This window comes from Equus quagga, chromosome 15 (genome assembly GCF_021613505.1).
Source record: "Equus quagga isolate Etosha38 chromosome 15, UCLA_HA_Equagga_1.0, whole genome shotgun sequence".
In the NCBI taxonomy this organism is placed as follows: domain Eukaryota; kingdom Metazoa; phylum Chordata; class Mammalia; order Perissodactyla; family Equidae; genus Equus; species Equus quagga.
This window is the reverse complement of record NC_060281.1, coordinates 64,188,671-64,204,654: the sequence shown is the minus strand read 5'-3', so window position 1 is coordinate 64,204,654 and position 15,984 is coordinate 64,188,671. Positions and strand designations below refer to the sequence as shown.

At 58.6% G+C, this 15,984-nt stretch overlaps 1 protein-coding gene across 1 annotated transcript in view; it reads right to left on the bottom strand.

Moving 5' to 3' along the window:
* The window catches only part of GALNT9 (polypeptide N-acetylgalactosaminyltransferase 9), a 93,271-nt gene extending 78,287 nt beyond the window's left edge, over positions 1-14,984 (bottom strand). The window contains exon 1 of the mRNA XM_046641331.1: positions 14,744-14,984. Within this exon, the coding sequence (XP_046497287.1) occupies positions 14,744-14,984 (241 nt within the window). The remainder of the gene's footprint in view (positions 1-14,743) is intronic.
* Positions 14,985-15,984: the final 1,000 nt, after the last annotated feature.

Below are 15,984 nucleotides of genomic sequence, written 5' to 3'. Positions count from 1 at the left end.
CATCCTCCCACCCATCCACCCACCCATACATCCATCCATCCGTCCAACCACCCATCCATCCATCCACCCATCCACCTATCCAACCACCCATCCATCCTCCACTCATCCATCTATCCATTCATTCTCTCACACATCCTTCCTTCCCTCCCTTCCACCAATCCTGTGAACAAGTATTTACTGAAAACCTATTATGTGTCTGGCATTATGCTTTCCATTGTCCAAATCCCACCCACTTTCAACTCTTTCTCATTCTTTGCCTTTGCTCATATTTCTGAGGACCTACTATGTGCCAGGCACTTTGGAAAGCACTTCACACATATTATCTTGTCAGTGGAGTTGAGTGAGAAGGTCAGTGGACTGTGGATAAACAGAAATGAGAACAACACTTATCAAAGTCGGCCATCACCCTCACTGAGCAAAACCCACGCGCCAGGCATTGCTCCAAGAGCTTTCCCAGTTTCCTCGCACTTACTTCTCACAATAATACCACAAGGTAAACACTACTTCATCCCATCTTACGGACAAAGACACCAAGGAGCAAGGTCACTAAGTAGCCTGACCAGCAGCAGAGGGCACGGGTGGCTCTGGGTTCTGACCCCACGCGGTCTGGCTCTGCAGCCAGTTTCAGCTGCAATGCTCTGCTCCTACCAATTAAGATAAGCTTGTTTGCTCCCTGCGTCCACTGCTAAGTGCTCAAGCATGAGGATTATTAACAGGCATTTTCCACAATCTGCTCAAAATAGTGTGAAAATAGTCTCTGTATAACCCAGGCGCTTTCTGTTATTTTCTGAAATAAAATCGAGGCATGCTGGGTTTCAGATGGGGGCTCCACACAGAGCTGATATGACACAACTATGCTGTTAAAAATAAAAATAGTCCCTTTTTGCTGTAAGAGGCAGGAGGTAGAATGCCCTGGCCACTGATCTGGCTGAGCTGATGTCTTCTCAGCCCGTCTCCGGGGAGGCAGTCCAGGGTGGGGACCCTGAAGCCAGACGTGGGTTCAAATCCCCCCTCTACCTCGCCCGAGCTCATGGGCCCTGGCCTCCTCATTGTTGAGCTCAGGCGGAGAGACGATCTCCTTACAGGAGGCTGTGAGGACCAGGCGCAGTCAGAGAGCACGGACCTCCACCTGTTTGCCATGACCACCAGCTGTGCGTGAACCGCCCTCAGAAAGGATTCCAAGCAACCTCTCCGCCGGGGCTGTGGACGACCCTGCCCCAGATCTCGCTCAGAAACTGAAGCCTGGGAGGGGTCTGGCTGTGGGAAGGAGGGCAGCCCTTCACCCTGAGAACGTTCTCCAGGGCGGCAAAGCTTCCACGGCTGAGGAAAAGGATGACAGGGAGCAGGGAAGACAACAACGACGGTGCCTGAGAAGCCGTAGCATCCAAGGAGAGAGGAGGCGGCCCAGGTGGCCAGGCCACCCCCACCACAGCCCCCACCCTTGAAGCCTCCTGGGCCCTTCCTCAACTTCCCCTCCTGTCCCCTGAAAGACCCGTGAGTGGAACCACCCTGGGGGGAGCAGAGGCCTGAGACCAGGCCAGGAGGTGACAGGGCAGGGGCAGCCACAGTCCCTCTCTGGAGGCTCCCAGCACCCTCTCCTCATCTCCCGCTGGTCAACACCGACCATCCGTCTCCACCTTCCAGGACGGGCTCTCAACCTCAGTGACCCACTTCATAACACATCTGTAACGCCCTTGATCTGAAACAGGACGTACAGATCACACGTAACCAGACACACACTTCCTTCTAAAAATCCATCTAATGTAGAGCTGCACCTAAAAAAGGAAGGAAGGCAGTTTGTACTTCTCTCCCTTAGCCGATGACCTTGTTTCCCGCCTCCCCGAGAAGATGGAAGAATCTGGAAGAGAAGACATGAGCTCCCACCCCCATGTCTTGCCTGCTGCCCCTTCGGAACCACCTCCTGGCCCCGGAGGAGCTGTCCGAGGTGCTGGCCAGGCCCCGCCGCCCTGGAGGGGCAGGGTCTCATCCCCTCCCCCACTCCATGGGGTGCTCCAGCGTCTCCTCCTCCCTCCCTACAAGGAGAGAACTCCCCACTCCGCTGGAGCAGGCCCATCCACATCCACGCTGCCCTTTTCCCACCTTAGAAGTAACACCCTCTGCCAGCCCCACCTCCCTCCCAGGACCGACCCTCATCTCTCCCTCCTTTATGTCTCTGGTTCTCAGCTGGCGGGGGAGGTGCCCCAGGCGACATCGGGCAACATGTGGAGACACTTGTGGTTGTCACAACTGGCATCTGGTGGGTGAAGGTCAGGGATGCTGCTCAACTTCCCACACTGCCCAGGACAGCCCCACCACAGAGGATGACCCAGCCCCAAGTGTCGCCAGGTCAGCAGGCCTGCCTTACAGCTGAGCCCGGTGCTGCTGTCTCTAACTGCTCGTCGCCCCTGCCCTCTACCTAACTGACCTCATGCAGCTCACCTCCCCCTGCTGAGCCAGCTGTCAGTCTTCAGTCCTCAGTGCCTCATCAGAGCCCTTGGCAGTACTGGTCCCCTTGGTTTCTGGGATGAGACACTGGCCTGCCTCGCTTCCCCACAGCTGTTCCTTCTCATCTCCCCAGGATCCTGCTGTCCCGGGTCCCAGGCCTGGCCGATCTCCTCTCTTCATCTACACTCGCTGCCTGGTCCAAGCAAGATCATAAAGCCTTGTGGTTTTCAACAACTGTGTGCAGACACTCCTGCTATGGGCTGAACTGTCCTAAAATTCAGGTGTTGAAGCCCTAATCCCAATGCGACTGTATCTGGACAGGGGCATGGGGAGGTCGTTAAGGTTAACTGAGGTCGTCAGAGGGGCCCTAATCGGATAGGACTTTGGTCCTACAGAGGGAGAGGCCCTGGGGATGAGCGCACAGAGACAGGCCATCCGCAAGCCAGGAAGAGCGTTCCCACCAGAAACCAGCCCTGCTGGCACCTTGGTCTCAGACTTCCAGCCTCCAGAACTGCGAGACAGTGAATTTCCGATGTTTAAGCTGCCCGACCTGTGGTGCTTTGTTACGGCCAAACGAGCCGACTAATGCAGCCCAGAATGTGCATTCCCAGCACCCCCTCCTGGATGCTTAGGGGCACTCTGCTCAGGACCCCGGCACCAGCGGGGCGTGGGCTCTCTCCCTAGACCCCTGCCTGTCACAGCCCCTCCCTCAATTTCAGTCTTCACTTACAAGTCACAAGTCCTTCCTGAGGCCGCCCCTGGGCACCTGGAGAAGATGCCGGGCCCCCACACACTCCACCCTCCCTGCTTGATTTTGCTCCCGAACATCGACCACCACCCAGCAGTCTGTGCAGTCTGCTTACCGTCGTCGGAAGAATAGCGTCTCCCCAGGACGTTCACTTCCCAGTCCCAGAACCTGGGCAGATGTCAGGTTCCGTGGCAAAGAGAATTAAGCTCACTAATCAGCTGACGGTGAGATGGGAGAGGAGCCTGGGTTATCCAGGTGGCCCCATGTAATCATCAGAGTCCTTAAAAGTGGAAGAGGGAGGCGCAGAGGAGAGAGAGGGAGGCGTGCCCGCGGAGGAAAGGCACACGGGGTGGACGCTGCTGGATTCAAAGATGGAGGACGGGCCACATGCCAAGGACACCGGTGCCTGAAAACCTGGAAAAGGCAAGACAACAGATTCTCCCCTGCAGCCTCCGAAGGGAGTCGGCCCTGAGGTCATTTGGATTTCGGCCCCGAGAGACCTGGGTCAGACTTCTGACCCCAGAACTGTGGGAGAATTCATTCGTGTTGTTTGAAGCCACTCGGTTTGTGGAAACCCCTTCCAGCGGTCACGGGAAATTAAATCTGTTTTTCTTCCTGTCTCCCCTCTCCTCCGTGGACACAGGAACCGTTGGAGGGAGACTGTACACTTCTCAGTGGCTGTGTCCTTGGCGTCTTTAGCTCCGCCTAGGCCACAGGGGCACTCAGGGAGTGTTTGCTGAGAGAGTGAAGGACAAGCTGACTTCAGCCCGGAGGGCGCAGTGGGCCAGGACTCCCCCGGAGACGTGACAAAGGACCAAATGAGTAACCAGGGCTTGGCCCCTGGGTGGAACCCTGTGGGGTGACTGACGGCACCGTGTTGTCCCGGGGGACACAGTTGTGTCTGACTTTTGGGTAGGTTTTGAACAAAGCACTTTATAGCCTTCAGGGGAATACTCTGAAGGTAGACGTATTCTTGGAGATTCAAGTTTAATACCGTGAAAAAAAATTGTTTGTGTTTATGTGAAAAAGAGTTGGGTTTTCATTTCTGGCTCTTCATCTACACAGATGTCCCAGTCGGAAGTCATGCGGCCCCTGTGGCGTCCCAGCCTACTGGTCACCAAATGCCGAGGTGCCCACCGCACGTAACAAGACCCCCGCATGTCCAGAAGAAGCCGGGATGGCGCCACCTCTGGAGCATCACTCAGGGCGGACGCCAGGCCGAGGGGTCACTGCCAGGGTCTCCACTGAGACTCCGGAGCCAACGCTGGACCCTCCCTCAGGGCCCTCACGGTGGGGGAGGCGGGGCGGCGGGGGGTCACGGGGAGGACCTGGCCTCAATGTCTCAAGGGGCGTCACCCTCCACAGGGTCCAAGAGAAGCCAGCAGGCCTGGAAGAAGGCATTTATCACAAAACTCTAGATGTGCGTTGCGTTCTCGGACTGCACGGCCTGCGAGAACCAATATTGCTGCAGACTCCGTTATCTTCTTGTGAGCAGCACAATCGCAATGCACACCAGCGTTAGAGTTAGGAACTTGTCATATACACACATCTAAAACAGACAAGATCCTGGCAAGCCAGGTTTGAGATTTTTTTCTGTTTTTTAATATACGTGGAAGCTCACCAACCAGCCGTGGCCTGAATCCGTCCCACCCTCCCAGAGTCCCCGTCCAGGTGAGTCAGCCCACACGGCTAGGACCAGCCCGTCCCAGCTGCCTGTCCCACACCAGCCCTGTATCCAGCTCCGGGCAGGCTGCTCCTCCGCCCTGCAGCCAAGACCCACTTCCGACCAGAGCAGGGAACCCGAGGAGGGAGGAGGGCCGCTCGGGGCCGCTCGGGGCCGCTGGCCGGGGGTGAGGACTCATCGCAGGCCTGGCGCCTCGTGGAGCTCATTATTTCTCTGGCACCCTGCCAGGGCCTGGGACTGCATTTTAAGGAACGATTGTACTTGGCTTACTTCCTTAAAAATAAAGCGCCAACAGCAGAGGCTTCTGAACAGGCCTCTCTGGGCGGGACCTGAGGGGCCAGGCCAGGCGAGAGTGTGCAGGATGCGAACCTGACCCAGGGGGAGAGGCGGGGCGGGGCACGCAGGGAGGCGGCCCAGAGGCCAATGCCTGCTGCCTCCTTTCAGGGCCTGGAGGCAGGGCCACTAGGAGCTACTGACCCCTCGTCCCCTAGTCTTTTGGGTCCAGCCCCCAGTACCTGGACCTCAGGCCTCCAGGGAAACACATTTGACATCCAATCAGTGCAAGAACACGCATATGGCATTCGCACGTGCTTGAACTCTTGCAAGGACAGCTAGCTTTGAGATCACGAGGGAGCCTGGAAGTGCAGGCGCCTGGTGCCCAGACCTCCGCGGGCAGGTCCCAGGGTTAGACTGTCACCCATCCCCACACTGTTCGAGCACTAGCTACGTGGAGCTTCCAGCCTACAGCGGTCACCGTGCGGCCTGCCCACTTCCGACCAGCTGGCAGGCTCGATCCTGCTGGGCATCCACACTCTCCTACGCAGCCGTGGGGGCGGACCCACAGCCTCTCCCCAGCCCCGCTCTACCCAGCTCCAGCCTGAGCGCAGCTTGAGGGGCTTCTGGCCTCTAACAGGTCTGCGAGCAGCAGGCCTCGTTCACCTGCCACATAGTCTCATCCACACATGTCGCCGGAACAGCGGGAGCCTCTCCCTGGGGGAGGGAGGGCAGAAACAGAGCCTGAGTCTCTGCTGGCGCCCCAGACCCAGCGATTCACCCCGTGACCTGCTGTGCGACACGCTGTCTATTGCTGGGCCGGGCAGTTTAGTTTCTTGGCCCGTTCTTTACTTGTTAGCTTTTCCTTCAAGCCTCTATCCTGATAGGCACACGTGCCCGCATGTGCCAGCATCACACACTCACCGAACGTCACCTGGCGAGCCTCCCAGCTGAGCAGCGTGAGAGGACACATGTCCAGTCTGGGCCTCAGTGTCTACTTCCTCGATTTCTATGGACACCTGTCTCTGCCCCGTTCTCAGTGTCCTGTGGTTTAGATGAGGCTGACTCTGCTCCAGCACCCGGGGTCAAATAAAGCTGATGCTCCCAAGCGTGGGGAGACGGGAAGGGGCGGTCTGGCTCCCAGATGTGCCGTGGGCCGGCCCCATCTGATCTCCCCTTCATCCCTCCTGCGGCCCCGCAGACCACTCCATTCACATTACTCAGCAGTTTCCTTAAATTGACTCACTTTTTAAATTAAAGGAATTTGCTTTTTAAATATATGATACATCGCAACCAAGAAAGGGAGGCCTGTACCCTTTGTCCAAAATATCAATCAACAGAGGATGAAAACAGCGTGTGGTTATTAAAGCCTCTGGATGCGTCGCAGCCTGGGGACGGCTCAGTCACGTTGTAAAGGGAGACGGCGGTTTAGGGCACGTGGGAGGCACGCCGGCCTCAAGTCGGGACTGTCTTCTCGGTGCGATCAAAAGGCCAACGGAGGACGGACAAGGGACAGGTCCTGGAGTGGCCCCCAACAGCCGGCAGGACCTGCACTTTGTCCATTGTGCCGGAACGGTGACGACCCCCCACTCAGGTTGACTCCTTTCACCCATCAAGGCTGCTCTGAGGTTGGTGCTCCCACCATCCCCGCTACACAGATGAGGAAACTGAGGCTCAGAGACAGTGAGTGACTTTCCTGAGCCGGTGGACTGTCAAGCTCTCAATGGAAGGCAGGGGTCTCCCCGGGTGATTTGCCCCCAGGCACACTAGGTCATGTCTGGACGTTTCTCGTGCCACGGCGTGGGAACTTCTGGCATCTAGAGGGTGGAGGCCCCGGATGCTGCTCGACATCTTATCAACATCCTGCAATGCACGTGGCGGGAATGATCTGGCACAGACGTCAACTTCAGTCTACTGAGAATCCCCAACTGAGGGTCCACGTCAGATCACAGGTGGGGTCACAGGCAGAGTGCACACAGGGTCATCCCTCAGGATGCTGGGGACATCATGGGGTCCTGGCTCAGCAGCAGTGCTGTGCTCCAGGATCTCACTGGTCCCGCAGACCCAAGTGGAATCATGGATGTGCTTTAAACCCAGCCGGCTGGACAAGAGGCAGGTGGTTCCAGGTGCTCCTGGGATCAGAGCATCCACGCTGTCGCTCCCCCACCCACGAGTGCACCCCAGTCCCTCCAGGGCCCCTGAAGCTGAGGGAAGCGAGTGGCCCTGCCTGCCTCCCCAACGTCACCTCGCACGCCCTCCTCCACCGCCCTCTCCACTCACAGCCAGCCTCTCGGGTCCCAAGTGGGGCCTTTGCACCCCTGTGCTCTCCCTGGACGCCCTTCCCAGGTCCCCTCACAGCTGCTCCTTCTCGTCCTTCCCATCTCGGTCATCAGAGAGGAGCTCCCTCCCGACCACCTCCAGTCAGTGTCCCGGGGCCCCGGGACAAGCACCAACCACAGTGGCCCAAACAACATCCCTTGTACTCGCGGGGTCTGCGGCTGGAGTCTGAGCGCCGTGTCAGGGCGGCTCTCCCTCCCGAGGCTGCAGGAAGGGCCCCTCCTCCCTCGTCCAGCTCCTGGCGATGCCGGCTCATTGGAAACCCTTGGCTTGTAGGTGCACCCCCATCTCTGCCCATCTTCACGTGGCTTCTCTGCCGTCTGTGTCTCCCTTCTTACAAGGACGCCGTTGTCCTCATAGGTCGTTGGATTTAGGCCCACACGGCTCCAGGATGACTTCTTCTCCATCAGGTGCAACTGCAAAGACCCTATTTCCAAGTAAGGTCACATCCTGAGGTTCCAGGAGGATGGGAATTTGGGGGGATGCTACTCAACCCGGTAGGGCACCTACAGTCTTACCTCCTTCACCCCCATCGCTCTCCACCACTCTGTCTTTCATCGAGTTTATCTCTGCCTGAAATTGCCTTATTTGTGCTACTCGTCCATCACCTGACTTCTCCCCAGGGACGTCAGCCCAGAGAGGCAGGGACCGCTGTCTCCTTCATCCTGTGTCCTGATTCCACATCAGGACCATGGCAGGTGCCCACTAAACGTGTGGATAAGTGGGACTTCACCTTCACTCAAGGAGAGGAGACCTTCAGTGTCAGGAGTCGGGCCTGAAGAGCGAGTTCCTGCGCATGGAGGCCCTGGCCTCACGGGTGGGGGAGACGGGTGTTTGCTACAGGAGACAGCCTCCCCTCCTCTCTCCCGACTCGTGTCGCCTCCCCTTTACAATGTGTCCTCTCCTGTTCCCAGATGTTGCAGGACGTCCCGGGGAAGTGGACCAGGGTTTGTGTGGCCTGCGGTGGCCTGTGGGTGTGAGCCGCCCACCCTGCGTTCCTCCTGGAGGACGGGCTGGTCCTACTTCTGTGCTGAGAGATAATGCAGCTCCTGAGAACCTTCTTGACAGCCCAGCAAATGAGTTTCTCCTTCCTGTGAATGGCAACTGTGGGGGGTGGAGGGCCGTCAGATGCACAGGACACCGGTGGTCACCATGCTGGGTGGCTGGGAAGCCTACCCCAATCTCTGCCCTCCTGGGGGAGCTCCTGGAGGGGAAGCTGGAGTCACAACTCAGTCTCTGGGCCACCTCGCCTCTCTCTCCATCAGCACCCGCTACCTTTCCTTCCAGGTATCTGTGCTTTTCCAGAGAAGAGCGGAGAAGGGACGGAGCTGATCGCAAGACTCAGAGCCCATCCTGGGCTGTCTCCAGTGGGGCGTTGGGTACAGAGAGGTATAGACACTTAATTTGTTGAGCTTCCAGCCGATGAAGGATAAACTGTCCTTTCAGGAAACAGAGCCGAGCTCTTGAAATATGCAGATTGCTGAGCTGAACTGTAAATGTGATCACTTAGCCCTTTCACCCGAGTCGGGATCATGGCCGCATGAATTATTCCTAGAAGCGTGGCGGCTGCAGATGTGAGTCTCAGATGCAGCCCGCCCGTGAGGTCCACGCCCCCCAGGCAATCAAGGGAAGGGAGTGGATCGCAGGGCGAAGCTTGGTAGCGTCTCATCTTCCCCAACGCAAAGGTCCAGGTCTGCACACACTCACCTCCGTGTTGGGAAGTGGCCTCAGCTGTTTTGGCTCCTCGGTGCACCCCATGGAGGAGGAACACAGGCAAAGAAGAGGGAGCAACCAGAACCGAAGGCTCTGAATCCTCTGCGAGCGCACACATAGCGCGGGGCGGGCGGGAAGGCAGCCCCTGCACACAGCCTGCTGCCCTGCGGGGCGTCGGGTGGGGAGGGAGCATGAACTATTTTTCCACTTTTCGCAGTAAATCAGCCTCAGTGGGGGTGCTGTGAAACAGACGCAGGGGCAAAAGGCCAGCCGATCAATGACCCGGGGGAAATGGCCAACCAATTAAATGCTGCGGCCATTTGGAAGCCAGACCTGCCAGGAACTGTGATTAAATCTCAAACAAACTGCGGGCATTTTCCTGGCTACGACGACTTTGACTGTTTGGATCAGGACATTGTGACTCAAGGCACATTCGGGGGTGAAGATGACCAACTCGAGCTGGTAGGGCCCCTGGAACCAGCAGGAGCTGGTGCTGGAGCGAGACTCACAGAGGTGTAGGGAATGCTTCCCGGCGGCCCGCGTGCCCTAACAAGGGGCCTGTTAAAGTGTTTCCAAAATGGAGCTGCTTATGCTTAAAAGAAGCTGGGAGACCCCCCTCGGGAAACCAGCACCTCCCACGCACACAGGGGTTGCAGGGTTGGGTGGGCTGGGACAGGGGCCCTGTACAGTGGGGAGTGTTCCAATGGGGACAGCAGGTCCTCCCCGGCCCCGGAAACCTTCAATGCTCAGACTCCCAGCCACCCTTCCCTCAGGACACTCCTCTGCTCCCACCGTCTGTTTTCTCCTCCCTTCATCATTTACACGGTGCTGACGGGCACCCACCTTGTGCCCGGGGTACGGGCACGCCCGCTGTCCTCATGCAGCTTGTGTTCTCATGTCACGTTGGAAACCCCGAGCGAGCCCACGGCCTGCCGCCCATGGCGGGTGGGGGATCTTTGGACGGGCTCCCTCAGATTCAGCCGCTCCGCTGTGGCATCTGCCTATTGGTAAAGCCAGCACCGTGGGAAGACCGGCCACCGAGACACTCATCCTCCGTGGCCTGAGGGGCCGCACCGGCGTCATTTAATGACCAGGCATTCACCCCCCATCCCCTTTCTCACCTCCCTGGGGCCTTTCTGTCGAGTTCAAGCAGGATTTTTATTATTAAAACTCACTGTGCTCAGGCTACTAGGAGGATTTTGGCTTCCTGATCTGAAATCCGGGACTGCACTCCAATGGATGCGCCCTTTGTCAACCCGACAATCCACTTCCCACTCCTCGAAGCCCTTCCTCAGTCCCCGACCGTACTGTCCCCTCAGGCCACTGCTCTGCTGCAGACCTGGGCTTCCCAAGGCCTGGGGCCAGAATCCTGGAGGAACAGCCTGAGGATAGGATTTTTGGCAGAAAATGGACACAGTGTTAAACCATTGACTCAGACATAGTCCCTTTTAAAGTCTGTCTCAATCAGCTGATTTCCTCAAGGAGAAAGCCTTGTTTCATGCTAGTATACCCCCTACACACGCCCTTTTAACAAAGGGAGACAGGCCTTGGGCTCAGAGCCTCTGGTGACAGCGAGGTCTTGCTGGAATTAAATAGCACGATTTTGTTTTCGTTGTGTCCATTTGCATAGTCACCTCCTACTTATGGGTATGGTGGAGATTTGCAATTGCCTTTTAAAATAAATTTATTTTAAGCAAAAATGATCGTTTCAAGAAAGATCCACTCATTCACTCATTCGACTAATATTTGTGGGGCGCCAACTCTGTGCAAGGAACCACCCTAGGCTCTGGGGATTAGAGCCAAGAACAAGACAGACAGACATTCCATCCTCAGATGAAAAACAGGGCAGGGGTCACACACAAATGTGGTAAAAACAGTGCCAGTCGTACGTGAGTTTCAAGAGAGCGTTGTTGTACGTGAGTTGGAGAGAGAGGGGAGTGGCGAGCACCTGTCTCCCCGAGATGGGCTGGTGGCCGTCCCAGCCCGGGGGGTCTCTGGCCGTCCCAGCCCAGGGGGTCTCTGGCCGTGGCCTGGTAGGCCACAGTTGGACCTTCTGATATTCAAACTTAAACTTTTAAGAATGGCAGGAAGGCAGATCATTCCGAAGCAAGGACCACTTTCATTGCTGCCTCCACTAACTTTCTAAACAACCTCGGGCGGGTCGTGGTGTCTCGGGGCTGTCAGCTGTTCCGTGCGTAGGACGGACCCACTGCTGTGACCTCTAACTGTATCGGGCACTGGATAGCCTTGGGCTGGGGTAGGTCAAGCTAGAGGGACCTGAGGCGCGTGTGCTCTGAATTTTAGGAATTACCTCCCTCAAAAGTAGCCAACCAGCCCAAACTGAAACCTCACCCTCCCACCCGCAGCTCCATCTCAGAGTCATGGCTCCTAAGGGTCAAAAGAGCGTGCCTGAGGCAGGGAAAGAGAGGCGGCCGGTCAGGCCAGACGCTGCTCCGAGTTGGTGCCGGTCGCCCTCACCGAGTGAGGCCCTGTTAGTGGTGATTACCTGCCCCTGGTTAACACCCACAACTGGCATGCAGAGCCACATGCTTTGACCTTGCAGAGGTCAACATCAAATCCTAGAAGCAAACCCTGGAAGCTCCTGGAGCTCAGGAGGAGTCTCCCCCTTCCCACTGCCAGGGATTTGCCCGTTTTCTTGCAGAGCACACAAGCGAACGGGGACATTTCTGTCCCTTTTCCTTCTCATGGAGCTTAGAGATACACGTCCAGCGTTCGCGAGCCCTGCCGAGCCGCTGCGCACGCAGAACCACGGATGCTGCGCTCCATGTACAATTGGAACACTCAGAAGGATGATTTCTGTCTATAAACGTTTTTTTCTTGCTTTGAGCACTGAGTTTAGAAGCAAACTCTCATGCACATATAAGATGGGACTGCACTGCGTTTCCTTAGAGAATATTTTCTCCTGGGTCCTGTGAATTTAACAGGTCTTTGCTGAGGTCAATAAGGCATCCCAAACAAAGGTCACTGGACCAGCCGAAGACAGGGCATGGGGAGAAATGGGAGAAGGTCCTGCTTCTGGCCTTCACTCCCTGGGGACGTCCTTCCCCTCCCACCAGCTCCCTCCAGCCTGGAGAAGAGCTCCAGGAAGCAGCCAAGGCAGCGGACATACAAGTGACAAATCCACTTTGTTCTGGGTTTCTCCTCCTCCTCTAAACTCGGCTGGATTGGTGTGGGGTGGGAACTCCCAGGAATCCATTTCGAATTTCTTGGACCTGAAGCAGAGCAGACAGTGAAGGAAGCGGTGGCTCCCCTCCTTCGGGAGGTGCTTTCCTTGCTGTTGCTCAGCCTCCCTTAACACAGGGAGTCAATCTGCGCCAGCTCAGAGGGCTAAGGATGGCTCTCAAATGGCTTCTTGTGAACAAATGTCAACCCCACTCCTGGACTGTGCCCTCCTTAGGGACCAACCTCGGATGTGGGTTGGATTGGGGCTCCCTTGTCATTTCCAGGAACAAACTGTGAATGCCTCTGGGGTGAGGCACCGTGCTAGGCCCATGGCCTGAGGGAGGGTGTAACACAGCCTCGTCAGCACAGAGTGAGGGGGGAGGGAGACAGAGAGACAGACAGACAGCGAGGGAGAGAGACAGAGACACAGAGAGAGGCAGACACACAGAGACACGGAGAGATACAAACAGAAGGAGAGAGACAGAGAGAGGGAGAGGCGGGGGCAGCTGGAGGAAGGGGTGGGCAGAAGAAGGAGACAGGCAAACGGAGGAGGAGGAGGAGATTCAGTGAGGAGGAAGGAGAAAAGATTTAAAAGAGAAAAGAGAAGAGTAAGAGGGATGGGGATAGGAGGAGGAAAAGAGAGGAGGGAAGGAGGGAGAAGCCAGGACAGGAGAGAGGCTGGGGGGCTGAGGGGGGATGCCCCACTTTCCCAGAACACTTCCTCATCTCACATCAGTGTTGGGAAAGTCGCTGGAAGGTCCTGGCTTTTCTGCCACTGGGAACCCCGGCTCCTCCTCGCCGGATGGTGAGGGGGGAACACGGCTCTCAGGGCTGAGCTGGCCGTCACGAAGTTACACAACCCGACGTGCTGCCAATGTTTTTATATAATCCTCCAGTTCTCCCCATAAAACAGACCATAATGCCCTGACAAATACACTCCAGTAAAGCTCTGCTATTACCAGGCATGCCGCCCGCCAGGAGACGAATCACACGGCGGAATGGCCGAGTGGTGGTGGAACTAAACTTTCCTCCCCTTGCGGCTTCAGCTGAATGGGGGAGATCAGAGAAGCCACAGAGCCCGTCAGGAACGCTCGGGAGGAAAACCAGGAGTCCTGGGGGTGGCAGGAGAGCACTTGGGAAGTCAGAGGATGCTCTGCTCTCCGAGCAGGTGGGCGGGCGAGGCTGCGGACGGTTCCGCACCCCATTGTTGCCAATCCTTGGGGTTTCAGCTGCTGCTGAGAGGCAGATGGGCCCCCCGAAGGAAACCCCGAGAACACCTTGCGTCAGGCAGGGCAGCACGCAGACCCAGCCCCGGCTGTGCAGCCGGCTCCAGACGCCTCCTCCCGGAGCCTGTTACTGACGCTTCCTGAGGAGTTTGCTGGGGTTGCCAGTGCAGAAACCAGAATAGCACAGAACAGAAGGGAAAAGCCCGGTAATGAGGTAAACACACAAACTTTCCCTTCCTCCTCGTCCTCGGCAGAGCGAACCGAAGAGCGGCAGTCGCTCCTTCCCTTCCGCTGCACCCCGAACTGGGAAAGATTCCTTGCACCAGCGGCTGCCATTGGCCCTGACCCTCCGTGACCCTCCGTGACCCTCAGGGGTGGCCCACACCTCACACAAGGAGCCCACTACCAGCATCCAAGGACTCTGGGCTCCCAGGCGGCACAACCCAGGGTCCAACTGGGTAACTGACACCTGCCAAGCCCCGCTAGACCCTGACTCTGTCCATCCACCAGTCACGGCTCACAGCCTCGAGCTTGTTCCACATCAGCACTTCCTGAGCGAGCCCTGAGCTTCCCCAGGACTGGAGGCTGCACAGGCCCTGTGGTCACAGGGGCACCTTCCCCACCAGCGGTAAAGAGCCCTGTGTCAGCACCCTCTGAAGGGCAGCCCCACCTCGGCTCTCGCTTCAAGGAGGGAGGGGAGTGAGTCCAGGCGAGCCCTGATGCCCTCCAGCTCCTGGGAAAGCACGGCGTGCCCCCTCACTTGGACCAGGGCTCTGCCTGCCCTTGATGCATGCCATAGAACCTCTAATTTAGAAGTTCTCTCGAGTCCTCTTGGGGAATAAGTTGACATCATTTTGTGTGGGCAGGGGGTCCTCAGGTGTGACTGAATTAACCAATGGTCACCCAGGCCCACGCCCTCTGCTGACAGGAGCCCTCTCTCCTGTCTGCCTCCTATCGATGCCTCTCCAAGTAACAGGAGTTCCATCCCAGGCCCAGTGACCAACAGGCCCCTGGGATCAACGTGGGTTCCAGCAGCTGGGACACAGGGCAGTGTCCAGAGCATAGGGACAATCCTCCTCCCACCGGCCCTCTGCCCAGCCCCTTTGTCCTGAGTGGGACACTGGCTCGGCTCACCGTTCAGCTGGTTGTAGACCACCTCCTCTAGGTGGTCCAGGCGCTGCAGGATGGCTTCGCGGTCCACCAGTGCGCCCACCTTGGCCTGCCGGCTGCGCACCCGGCGGTCGGCGCTGCGCACAATCTGCACCAGCCCCTCCGAGCGGTCCTGCAGGCGGCAGTACACGGAGAAGAGGATGATGCCCACGAACACCAGGATGTTGACCGTCAGCAAAGTTTTGATCTTCCTGGCCACCGCCATGAACGCGGCTGGCAGCTGGGGGCTGCCTCACCCGCGGGGCATCCCCGTGCGCCCTGGGGCAGCAGGAGCCTCCGCCCGGCCCGCCGCTTCGGGGACCATGAGCCAGCCCGGCTCCCCGCGGGGCCACGGGGGTGCCGGTGGGGGTCTGCGGGCGGGGTCTGCGGCCGGGAGCTGTCCCTTCAGCACCACCCGCGCCCGCTCAGCGCGCCCCGCCGCCGCCCGGGGTCCCCGCGCGCAGGAGCTGCCCGGGGCCGCGGGCGCAGGGGGCAGCTGGCATCCTCCGCAGAGGGGCGCGGCCCGGTCTTAGGAGGGCGGCAGGAGCGGGCCTGGGGGCCGGGAGAGGCGAGGGAGGCGCGGGCCGGGCGGGCGCTCGGGCTGGCGTGCGGCTCCTGCCCGCCCCGCAGCCACCGCGCCGGTGCGGAGTGACGCGGCCGCCCGGCCCATCAGCATGCACGCGGGGCCTCGGCGCGCTTCCGCCCGCCCCACCGGGACCGCCCCACCCACCCCACAGCGGGGCGCAGGGTCCCGCGCTCCCGGAGCCCCGAGCCTGGCCGGCCCGGCCGGCGGGGCGGGACAGGGCCGCGCGCTCTGGGGACCCAGACCAAGGGCATCCAGGCGGGCGCGGCGGGGCGGAGCGCGCGGGCCTTCCCTCCCCTCGCCCCCTCCCCCAGATTCCCTCGGATAAACCCTGACCTCCACCCGAGAAAGCGAGATCTAGAGGAGTGCCTGGTCAGGGCGGTGCTGTCTGCGCGTCTTCTGCGGTGGGGGAGGGGTGCCTTTTCGGGTTGGAGGGGACACAGCAGGGTCAGAGCCACTTTGCTAGTCTCCCCTCTTCGCCAAGCCAAACTGAATCAGCTCCCGGCCTCCCTCCTTCCCTGTCTCTGGTCCGCGAGCTGGGAAGAGCTGAGTTCAAGGCTGGCGGACAGGCTTGAGATTCACTGGGACACAGGGGCACTGCAGGGCTGAACCCAGAAAGCCACCAGGAGCGGGGCGCCAGGTG